Source organism: Aedes albopictus, chromosome 2 (assembly GCF_035046485.1).
Source record: "Aedes albopictus strain Foshan chromosome 2, AalbF5, whole genome shotgun sequence".
Classification (NCBI taxonomy): Eukaryota; Metazoa; Arthropoda; class Insecta; order Diptera; family Culicidae; genus Aedes; species Aedes albopictus.
In genome coordinates this window covers 121227469-121240262 of record NC_085137.1, presented here as the reverse complement: position 1 = coordinate 121240262, position 12794 = coordinate 121227469, and the positions used below count along the sequence as shown (strand labels likewise).

General features: G+C 40.7%; 1 protein-coding gene across 3 annotated transcripts in view; it reads left to right on the top strand.

Moving 5' to 3' along the window:
• LOC109397492 (protein spire) overlaps positions 1 to 12794 on the top strand; it is a 648107-nt gene that overhangs the window by 455039 nt on the left and 180274 nt on the right. For all 3 annotated transcript variants that reach the window (XM_062850305.1, XM_062850306.1, XM_062850307.1), the window contains 2 exons: positions 6800 to 6911; positions 8232 to 8355. In XM_062850305.1, the coding sequence (XP_062706289.1) occupies positions 6800 to 6911; positions 8232 to 8355 (236 nt within the window). The remainder of the gene's footprint in view (positions 1 to 6799; positions 6912 to 8231; positions 8356 to 12794) is intronic.

Genomic DNA, 12794 nt, shown 5'->3' with positions numbered 1-12794 from the left:
GTGGCTCTGATGCAGCCAAGCTACCACACACTGTGGCCGAGCTCACTGCTTTGGTGTTTTATACAATCGGAAACACTCGGCCTCCGTGTCCAACCAAAACTGAAACACGGAGCCGAAACTGAGGCTCGAGTTATAACACCGACACGAGTGTTTCGTCAGTCGCACTGCGTGTTCATCAGGGGAAGCAGAACGAAGGTGGTGATATGAACACACACGGTGGTGTGTTTACGGGCAAACACGCCACCGGTGCGGCACGGTTTGGTGTTTTGACCATGTCTGCTTACACCGTGTCCAATAAGTTCTCATACAAAATCAAATTGAATTCATTTCACATCTGTAATTAGGATTATCAAAGTAAATATATTTATTGAAAGGCAAACTAAGTAGCACTGGTCAAATGCAGCATATGTTTTGGAATTAACTGTCCTTTATCCTTTTCTGCTGATCGCTTATTGCGTTGCGTTGCGTTGCGTGGTAACGGAGTAATTCGTAGATTGCATACTGAAAGTTGTCATGTTAAAACTTTAATACCCCTATTCTAATTGCTTATGGAATGCTATTTGGGAGGGAATAGCTATCCAATTGGAGGTTGAAGTAAAAAGACATGAAAACTTCCATTGCCGGCCACGCCCATCTTCTCCGTTACGAGGATAGGAAAGGATGTGATGATATGACACCTACTTTACAAGAGGTCAGCGACTCACCGACACTCCCATAGGTGTCAAGGAGTTGGACATTTGGAATGGGGTGATTTGGGAATCACTATAAGCGAGTGATGCGACAAAATTTAGATTGTGTAAGTGTAAATTATTTAGATGTGTTGGAGTGAGTGAAATTGTTTTAGTATATTTAAACTCCAACGTTGGGAGTGACATAGCTAAGAAATTTTGTCACTCCATGGGCCTTTTTGTTTCCGGGATGGGGCACAGGCATTTACACTGTGTCCTGGCTAAAAAGCCTAGGTTTAAGCGCCATTGCTCGCTCTCTGAAACGATAAGAAACACGTTATGTGGATGGGAAAGGATAGTAGGGAAGGAATAACTATTTATCGAGATGCCAGCGACTCACCGACGCGCTCGTAAATAGAAAGGAGATGGGATTTTGGTACGGGAATGGTCTGGAATACGGTATGCATATTTAAAGTTGATTCGTGTGTTTAAGTTCTTAGGGTGAGTAGAAGCAACATCCGGAGCTTACAATTTGTGGTTTGCTCACAAGATCGGAAACTTACCAAAAGAGATGAGCTACACTCATATTGAATACCATTTCAAACCTTTGCTGTTCCCATGTTTGATCGAATCTTCGACAATCCTCCGCGGGATGTGGAGAAAAACTAAGTAGCAGTTTCAGCTTCACCTGCGGCTGAAGATCCGGAAAACACTATTTGATGTTCCGCAGCACTTGTTCAGCTGTGATATGATAGAACCGCTAATCCACGAATCGTTCAATGTTCCAAGCTTTATTGTGTAGCCACAGTGATATTTATGTGGCTATCCCGTACGTTTACCACAATAGATCAAATATTGGTCGCAGTGGTTTATGTTCCGAACAGAGAAAAAAAATCCCGTACGTTCGCCATCTTGAATAAAAACTGACTGCCAGTTTCATTTTCTCAATCATCTTTTTCATAAGAAACTGCGACAGGAACGACTTATAATTTTCCTGACAGACTGCTTCTTCATTCTTCTGCAGTCAATCCGATTCGCGGAAAAGGCACCACATACAGCACAGAATTATTTTCTTCTTGCTCTTTTCTCCATGGCCTCCGATGGGCGCACCGCAAACTTTTCGCGTGTTCTTCTCCTGAATTACTAGCACAAACTAGTACACGACGAGTTCTAAAATCTTCTCAATTCGCTTTCAGCAGGATCCTGTTACAAACACATCAAATCACGCTTTTCCAAACACTTTTCACACAATCCATTTCAAATTTTATCAGCCAGATTGACAAATCCGCGAAAAAAAAACAATACGCCACCGAAAATTCAAGATTCTGCCGCTCACGCGCAATGATTGCATCCAATCCTTTTCTGCTGATCGCTTGTGTGGCGTAAGTCCATTTCAGCTGGCACGCACGCCATTTCTTTAGTATTTCGTCACATTTTAACGAATAATGGTTTAAAGTTGAAACAAAATAGGTTCCTGTCCTCACAATTGCTAGTACAAACTATGGCCAAAAGAGAAAAAAATATGAGACTCTGTATTGGTGGAGTACGAAGCCATTTTATTTTGTGCAAAATAAAACGTAAATCAAACCAAAATGTCCATTTACATGTTTTAATGAGATTTGTTGTGTTAAAGAAGCATGGCTGCATCATATCTTGTTGATTCACAACATTCTCACTTCTAAAACGTACTTGTATCCCTATTGTGGTAAATTTTGTCCAAAATTTACGTTTTATGATGTTTTTCTTTAATATAACGAACATTTTCAAGGAAATCCCCTCAAGTGAAGCTTACTAGCAAATTTCTTACCATATCATCACCAAAATTGTAATGTTTCAGCTTTAGTATATCCATTTGGTACAATACTTGGGATATAAACTCAGAATTTAACCTTATGGACTCTATTTAGCTTCCCTAAAATGATCAACTTTTCGGACGTTTTTCTTGCGTGCCGGAGCAAACGGATTTCAGAAAACGGGAGTATACTGCTAGGCTTATAAAAACAAATATAAAGTATTGTTATTCTAAACCGTATGCTTTATTTAACCAGTATTATGTGGCCCTTCAATACATGCATTCATTTTGGAAATATGAAACACGGATGTGAAATACAATTATATTTTCTAAATTTGTATTTTGTATGAGAACTTATTGGACACGGTGTAATAGGGTCTCCATTTAGCCTCCTAATAGGGTCTCCATTTAGCCTCCTAATATACGAATGGCCATTCTTTAGAAAACCGATGTAGTGAATCTCTAAATGTGCGTTTGAAGCTGACTCCATTATAAAATATTAAATCAGTATGTATGTTTTATTTTGTCATTGGCGGATACAGTAAAGAGAAACAAGAGTACAGCATGTAGACCATAATGGTTTCAATTCTTGTAGTCCAATAATTTGGAGAGCGTAGAACGTCCCATAAATGTACTCAAAGCATTATAGTAGTGCACTAAGGCTTCATCAGAAACACAAACTACATTTCATGAACATGCTCTACGATCAAAGCATGATTTAGTAAGAAGATATTGCAGACCAAACTACAAAGAGTATTAGAAGCACTTAGCAATTTTATGGAATGTTCAACTACTACGGAGTTGAGTTGCTCGTAATATTTCGAGGTCTAGAGGCCATCAACGTGATTAAGTTTCTCGAACAGAGTGAACAGAAATGATGGTAGGCCCAGTATATCATAGAAAATAAACTCCAGAGTAGTTTGGATGACCTAGATATCTCAATGCACGAACCATGGATTCTAGCGGTGCATTGAGGCTTTTTAAGTACCGTCGACTATTCTCCATCGTGTATAAAATTTGGCTTAGTATACTGGATTAGTAACACAAACGTCGGAGTACTTTGAAGGTCTAAGCTTTCTATTATTTGAAATTTTGGAGGAACTCCTGAGGGAATGTTCCGAAAATATTGGCAACGGTAAATAAGTCCAGATATTTATACGATTCTAAAACATTATTCATCCATAGGCCGAACAGTTGTGTAAATCCATTAGATATACTTGGGCTTTAGACCAAAGGTTCGCCGGCATTGCTCGAAGACCATACAAGCTTTCTTGATCCTGAACTCAATATGAGGTGCCCAGAGAAGCTTTGAATCAATAATAACTCCAACATAATTTACCTGTTCAGTCACATCCATTTCGGAATCTAAGAGACGCAAAGGTCGAACGCCATTGCGGTTTTGCCTTTCCGTAAAAAGAACAATTTCGGATTAACCGAATAGCTACATATATTGATGATACCAACCCTCAACTACCTGAAGGGCGTTTTTTATCAGGTCGAAAAGGGTGGTGATACACATACCAACTAACAATGCTAGTTAGTCGTTGGCAAAACCATAAGTAGGAAAACCGTTATTATTGAGTTGCCTCAATGGCGTATCTGCTACGAGATTCCACAAAAGCGGTGACAAGACTCCCCTTTGGGGGCATCCACAAACACTCAATTCCCTAATCCCTGCTAGACGCAATGTCGAGAAGCGATATCGGTTTTTGAGCATTTGATGAATCCAATTGGAAATCATTGGAGATATACCATGACTCCGTGCGGCTTCCCATATGGCATCGAAAGGCACATTGTCAAAGGCACCCTCGATATCTAAGAAAACACCCAAACAAGATTGCTTTTGAGCGAACGCTTTCTCGTTATCGTAAACAACCTTGTGTAAAAGAGTCACAGTGGACTTACCAGATTTGTAGGCATGTTAAAGAGGCACGTTGACCAGATGAACATCACGGATGTGACGATCCACAATGCGTTCTAAGCATTTCAGAAGAAAAGATGTCAAACTGATACGTCTAAAACTCTTTTCTTCTTCATACGACGCACGACCCAGTTTCGGAATGAACTTCACAGTAATATCTCGCCAAGATTTGGGAATATACCCTGTAGCAAAACTGCAAACAAGTATTATTTTCAAAACATGTTTGAAACAATCAAATCCCTTCTAAAGCAAAATAGGATAAATCCCATCTGCTCCAGGAGATTTGAAAGGAGCAAAGTTATTAAGTGCCCACTCAATCGATTCTATAGTTACAATACTCCGAGCCGAGGCCAGGGAATCATAACTACAAGAAAAGACATCAGGTTCATCCGAAGATGTAATATCCACACATCCAGAGAAGTATGTGTTGAATAGGCATTCCAGAACTTCCTCATCAGAGGAAGTCAGATCGCCATCTGGCAAACGAAGTTCGTTCACTCGGCAAAGATTTTGTTTAACCGACTGGCTTCACTCAAACTGGAAACATTTGTACAAAGGTTTTTTCAGCCGGATCGTTCAGCAGTCCGGAGAGCTTTCCTATAGGCCTTGCGAGTCGACCTGAAAGCCTCCAAACCAGCCGAACGTCGTCTGTTCCAACTCTTTCTACATTGTTTCTACTGAGTTTCGCCAGATCAGAGTTCCATCAAGGGGTTCCTCTTGTGATCTTCACAGACCGTAGAGGGCATGCTTCTTCAAAAGCTTCCATGATGATGGTCGTTGTAGCATCAACGGCATCATCTAAATCACTTAGAGTGTCAATGGATGGTGAGTATCCATGAAATTTGGCCGCAATCAAATCAGTTTGTGGACCGGGGATTCCTGAAACGCAATGTTTACGAAGTAACATTTAAATGTTCAAAAAATATGTCGCGATGGTAGGATAAAGATCCTTCATCTGACACATGCCAATTGGTCAGCTCGTGACTAATTCTACAAGAACAAAGCGTTATGTCTAACACTTCCTCTCTAGCAGATAACATGAAGGTTGGGCGGTTGCCTATGTCAAGTAATCCAAGATCTGTACTACTTAAGTACTCCATCAAACTGGAGCCTCTCCAGTTTGATGTCTGAGCTGCCCCAAATGATATGGGGAGCATTAGCATCACTGCCAACAATTAGCGGAAGGCCTTTTGAAGTACAGTATGCGCTGACTTGTTTAAAAGCATCCGTAGGGTATGGTTCATCATGCGGTAAATAAATCGAACAATAGACGTATTTCCTGTTGAGATTTCCAATAGATATATCAGTTGTGATAGCACATGCATCTCTGGTGGTAAGTTCAGTGATGAGTGTAACAACTATTGCGTTGTTGACAAGCACACAGGCTCGAGGCATCACACGCGAGTTTGCCATTTCATGTTTACTGCTTCGTTTGCGATTAGTTTTTTATTAGACCCCCTAGCCATTCATTCCTATGCACGATAAGCATAAAGCCGCATCACACCATGAACTAGGGATCACCTGTTGGTGGACTCTTACAACCGGAACAGGCGGTCCGTAGTGTTATTCTTAGCCAATTGAGACATCGCTACCGACACTACACAGCTATCTAGGCTGATCGAGAAAAGAAGCTAATATCGATGATCAACTTCATACGGGCTCGAACAGCCACTAGAGGCGCCTAGTATATTGAATTATGGTAAAAGGAGGGAATCAATCCACAAAACCCTTCGCTTGGGTACGGACTAAGGTGAATTTCTCAGCAACGCAATGGTTAGTCAGTTTTCTCAGGCTCCAGACGTGACTTAGATGACTTCACCAAACCGATCACGTTTTGTTACCACAATGAAGCTTTACTATAAACCACATTCCAAATAAACGCTGAACAAAACATATGTAAGATCAAACAACCCTAATTAACCACCATTTGAGCCCTGACCCTGGACAAATAGAAAAATCAAACGGAGTGTACTCGCCCTCTGACCATAAATCAAAGTTGGTCATTTGGTAGAGCACCAACTCGTGCTGGACTACCACTAAATATCGGATTCTCGTAAACGGTATTCGTACCTAGGATTCAGGCAAGCCGCTCATCGGACTCAGCTGGGCTGCATCACGCCATGCAGTCACGTTTCGAGGTCAAACATGTTTGTACGCTCATCATCTATTATTAGCACTTTTTTCCAAAATCGAACTGAACACTTGTACGTACACTGAGTACCTGTACGATCATGATCTTACCCGCTGCCTAGCAGGGTGTCCCATCCCATCGCACCTAATCAACTGCTTCACGCGTAGCAGCTACTACTGTTCAAACAGAACCCGGCAATGTTTATACACGCATTTACTTCACACCTTTCTCAAATCCATACCTATTTATTCCAATTTCTTTGTTTTTTCTTCTCCCCCAATTTCCAGAAAGTACAATCTGCGCAAAGTAATGGTAGACGGTGACATACCGCCGAAAGTGAAGAAAGATGCACACGCCGTTATTCTGGAGTTTATCCGATCTCGACCACCGTTACGGAAGGTAAGTTCAGTTAAAATACGATCAATTCACTGTTCTCTATTAAAAAACATTTAAAATGGAATTAACCTTGAAAGACGTTGAGAACCGTTTTAGTTTCTCTACCAATTTCTTAAATGTTACCGATTTACATCAACAATTTTGCCAGTTCTTAACACAAACTTACTGTGTTTCTCGTAGTTTTGTTGGGGTTTGAACGCGAAGTCTGAAGTTCGAAGGCACAAATAGGATAAATTGAAACGGAAAAATTGCAAGAAAAACTTTGTGTAATTCTGGTGGGAATTGAACCCATGATCCCCACTCCCCTAAACAGAATGCGTTAGCCAACTCAACCAGAGACCAGGTAACGATTCTGCATGAAAAGTGGAGGTTGACATTCGGTTTGGTGCTTTACTCCACAGAATCATCACCTATTATGTTGTGTAGTTGGTTAACGCACCCATTCTAGGGAATTGGGGGTCATAGGTTTAAATCCCACCAAAACTACACGAATTTGATTTGCTTTTTTTTTCGTTTCAATCTATCCATTTTCAGCACATTTGTGATTTTCAACTTCGGACTTTCTCTCTCTTATTGGCGTAACGTCATCATTGGGACAAAGCCTGCTTCTCAGCTTAGTGTTCTATGAGCACTTCCACAGTTATTAACTGAGAGCTTCCTCTGCCAATGACCATTTTGCATGCGTATATCGTGTGGCAGGCACAAAGATACTCTATGCCCAAGGAAATCAAGGAAATTTCCTTTATGAAAAGATCCTGGACCGACCGGGAATCGAACCCGTCACCCTCTTCGGACTTTACGAATGTCTAAAATTTCCTTTCAGTTGATAATCGGAAAACCAACAACATTCGGTTTGTTAAGTTGAATATTTGAATAGAACTTTTCCTGCATGCTGAAATCGTTAAGAGCATCTTCGCCAACTATGCAATCACCCATCACATTAAAGTTACTTAGTGGCAGCGGATCAATTAGAGATTTCACGGTTGCGATTTAATGACTTCCCCTTAATATTTGTTTGCTGCTACGAACGGGTCTCGTTATAGAACAGCCAAGGTCAAAGTCACTCAAGTTGACCAAAATTATGGTTTTTCAGTTCAAGTTGCGACCAGTGACGAGTTGTTTGCTCCAAATTATTATCTTATCACATCTTGAATGCCACAAACAATTCAAGCTGATTACAACGACATTGTTTTCCGTGTTCTTGTTTGACAGTTATAGATTATGCTAGACTTGAGAGAATTAGAATCGGTGCCACTTCCTATATTCGATCATTCGGACCTAAAACATGATTACTAATCGTCTCTTAACGTCCCCCTTTCGCAGGCCTCCGAGCGAAAGCTCGCACCGCAACCTCTGAAACGGGTGGCTTGCCCCCGGGAGCAACTGCTCGATTCGATCCGAAAGGGACGAGTGCTGAAACCGGTGCATCCTAAGCTAAAAACAAGACGTAAGTACACCCCACTGCCGCTATCTCTTGCATTATCGAACTCCTACCTTGCTGTGGTGGCAATGCGCAGTGGAATTTCCCTTCCATTGCAACGTGCATGCTGCAGCTACAACTGCAACAATCTGCAACGAACGGTTTCCGCCTTCCGATCTTCTTCGCTCGACGAAATGCCACACATTCTATTATTTATTCTCGTGTAATATTTGCCATCATTATCGCCATTAATAAGCAAGTGACCGCCGAACCGAGTTCGTTTAAAGTCCCGGCCATCGCATCGCTTGCTTATTCCGGTAGCGTTTGCTCCGTCGATTGACATCAAGATTTATTATCGTGTTTTAGTAATGCCGAAAAACATAGACGATTCTGCGTATGACGATTACTGTTGGGAAATTTTCCGATTGGTTTTGAAGAAATTACTTGTAACTTTATGAAGTTCAAAAAATAATTAAATAGTTTTTCCGGACATCTTCATACATACAGTGTCGGACAAAACAATAAGACCACCGATACTATTTCATACAAAATTGCAAAGTTCGATGATATGGTATGTACTCGGTTTCTATTAAACGGATTTGGCTGAAAATTGATTTGTATTAATTTGATTGAGTTCTGTTCACTACTTCCAATGTTACAGATATACGGCGCGACAAAACAAAAACACCTGATTTTTATGGTGCTTATTTGTGGTCAATTCAATAAAAGTGTCCCCAAAATTTAATGCCATTCTTACTAGCTTATCAACCATCAAGCATCATAAAGTCTCATATTGAAAGTGGTCATAATATTTTGTCGTTTTATATATCTGTAACTTTCGATGTAGTGAACAGAACTAAATCAATTAAATACAAATGAAAATTCTCATAACTCCATGGCAACTGTCAAAATTTCAGCCAAATCGGTTCACTAAAAACCGAGTATCACACCGTCAAATTTGGCCATTTTGTATGAAACATGGCTGGTGGTCATATTGTTTTGTCCTTCACTGTACATAAAACTTGGTGAGTTCATTCCATCAAACTTTAAAAGTGTGTACTACATAAACAACAATTTGGACGACCGCATCACAAAAAATCGACTCACAACAGTTCCACTGTACTGCTATTACTGTAGCGCAAAAGCTAAATAATTTATAAGCGAGCAGGTTGTCAGACGGTGGCGCCTCCTCCCGGACAAAACCTTTTCAGAAGAGGTTACGCCAACGGTAGCTGGATGGTGCGCGCGCGCGTGTGCTCGAGCACTCGGCCACGGATGGACGGTGCATGTTGAAGATACATATTGTTGGAAGGTTGGACCGAAGAAAAGGGATGTGCGTGCGTGACTAGACTTGATTTACCGAAAGTGACTCTCGCTGGTGTTCAGCCGCAATCCGGTCTTCAATGTGTCTTCTTTGAGTTGAATAATATTGAACATACGAACGTCACGAACTACGTGGTGCACTTGCTGGGCTATTGTCAAAGAAAGTGCATAAGTGCTCATGGCAGGAAGTCGAAATTTACGGCCATACAAAAACACAATTAACCTTCCGTAACTCGCGCGGTTGACTACCTACGTCAGCACCACGCTAATGCTGAGTACAAAAAGCGAGATTTTTTCTACGTGTTGTACAAAATACAACAGCGCGATCGCTCGAGGGTTAAAAAACAAATATTTTGTATTTGATATCAGGTACCAATAATAACGCTTGGGAAGGCAGATTAACTCACTAACCAATTTAAAACAGGTTTCTCCACTGAACTTTTTCGGGCCCAACTTGATGAGTTCAGCTACGAAACTATCCTTTACCTACTGTTTTGGTGACTTAAAGTTAGTGAATGACTTACAATCCGTTATCGTGGGAGTTCATTCATTTCCAGTCCTCTGATGCACTGATGCAGTTTTTTCCTCCATTGTCTTGGTCTTCCGTGATTACGATCGCCGTGACGTTCAAGTGTTCATCGAAGTACTGTTTCCACCATTCAATAACGTCATGTCTATCCGAGATGATACTTGCCTCCTTTCCCTGGCTCGCGACACAAATCCGTTGTGGGATGCGTTAAGTTCTTGGTAGAACTGCGTTTCTGTGCACTCCGCTTGAATTTGAAATCATTGGGACTGTGGGGTGTGAATATAGTTTACTGTTATTCCCCTTGCATGTGCGTCCCCTAGCAAGCATCAGTGACAGCGAGCACAATGACGACGGTACCAGTATGAAGCTGCCTTATTGAGGAGAGGAGCTTTGGCGGAACAAGTCGCCTTCACCGTGTGGTTCCGGATTATGCCAAGTGATTCTACTGTAGTTTTCTAAGATGGCGGGATACGGATTAATTCAGTGAGTTACGCAATATTCACAGGGACAAATTCAGAGGAATACACGAGAAATTTAAAAAATAGCCGAAAAAAATCTTCATGCTAATGACTTATTTGACTGGATAATAGTTTGATTTGTTGATTTTTCGGCCGAAAAATCTACAAAAACAATCTTCATGTTTTCTGCATTGTATTAGTGACAAGAAAGTGTTGAATAAACTAATTACAGAAACATTCATAGTGCTCCCGGCCAGAGCCGGAGCGTGGTCCCATGGCGCCCTTGGCAAGCATCCAGATTGGCGCCCCACGACAACTAAACATTGGTAATTTGCAAAAAAAACGTGGTTATTTATTTTCTTTTTTGGATTTTTGTGTTTCGATTATTCTCTTAGAGTATTTTCCTCTTAATGGAAATTCCGACATCCTCAAATAATCTTTATTAGAAATTTTCTACGATTAATTCAATTAATTTAACCAGAATTTTCCATTAACTTTAGGAAAGGTTTCTTCTAAAGTTTAATCAAATTATTTCCCAAAAAATCTGTAAAAAAAATGTACAGCAAATATAAGACGAATTATGGACATAATGAAATACCAGGAGAAAATCCTGAAGGCCGCGGCCCCCCCCTGACCGATCAACTATATTCTAACTTAACCGAAAAACTTAGATGATCAGAGCTGTTTTTGACTAGTAAAAATAAAATTCTCCTGCATCCTCGTATTAAATAATTTTTTTTAATGTATGCAGGAATTCCTTCGGAAATTCTTGGAGGAAAACCTTTGAAAATTCCTAAGGGTATTCCTTCGGAAATACCTGGAGGAATTCCTTTAGAAATTCCTGAAGGAATTCCATCCAAAATTCCTGGAGGAATCCCTTCGCAAATTCCTGGAAGAATTCCATCGGAAATTCCTGAAGGAATTCCTTCGGAAATTCCTGGATCAATTCCTTCGGGAATTCCTTGGGCAGTTCCTTGGGAAAATCTTGGATGAATACCTTCGGAGATTCCTGGAGGAATTCTTTCAGAAATCCATAGAGAAATTCGTGAGGAAATCCTTAGGTGAATTCCTTGCGAAATTCCTGGACAAAATAATTCCAAACTTCCTGGAAGAATGCTTTTGGAAATTCCTGGAGGAATTGCTTCGGAAATGGCTGGACGAATGTCATTGAAAATTCCTGGAGGAATTCCTTCGGAAAGTCGTGGAGGATTTTTTTCGGAAATACTTTTTGGATTTTTTTGGAAATTCTTGCAGGAATTCCTTCGGAAATTCCTAGCGGAATTCCTGGAGGAATTCCTTCGGAAATTCCAGGAGGAATTCCGTCGGAAATTCCTGTAGGAATTCTTTCAGAAATTTCGGGAGGAATTTCTTCGGAAATTGCTGGACGAATTCCTTTGGAATTCCTAGAGGAATTCCTTTAGGAATTCCTGGAGGAATTCTTTCGGAAATTCCGGGATGAATCCCTTCGGAAATTGCTGGGCGAATTTCATTGGCAATTCCAGGAGGAATTCCTTCGGAAATTCCTGCAATAATTTCTTCGGCAATTACTGGACGGCAATTCTTTTTAGATTTTTCTGGAAATTCCTGGAGAATTACTGTCGGATATTCCTAGCAGAATTGCTTCGGAAAATCCTGAAGGAATTCTTTCGGAAATTCCGGGAGGAATTCCTTTGGAAATTCCATTAGGAATTCCTTTAAAAATTCCTGGAGGAATTCTTTCAGAAATTTCGGCAGGAATTCCTTCGGAAATTGCTGGACGAATTCCTTTGGAGATTCCCGGAGGAATTCATTCGGAAATTCCAGGAGAAAATCCTTTAGGAATTCCTGGAGGAATTCTTTCGGAAATTCCTGAAGGAATTCCATCGGAAATTGCTGGAGGAATTCCATTGGAAATTCCTGGAGGAATTCCTTCCAAAATTCTTGGAGGAATCCCTTCGCAAAATCCTGAAGAATTCCTTCTGAAATTTCTGGAGAAATTCCATCGGAAATTCGTGAAGGACTTCGTTCGGAAATTACTGGAGGAATTCCATCGAAAATTCCTTGGCGAGGTTCTTCGAAAAATCTTAGATGAATACTTTCGGAAATTTCTGGAGGAATTCTTTCAGAAATTCCAGGAGGAATTCCTTCGGAAATTGCTGGACGAATTCCTTTGGAGA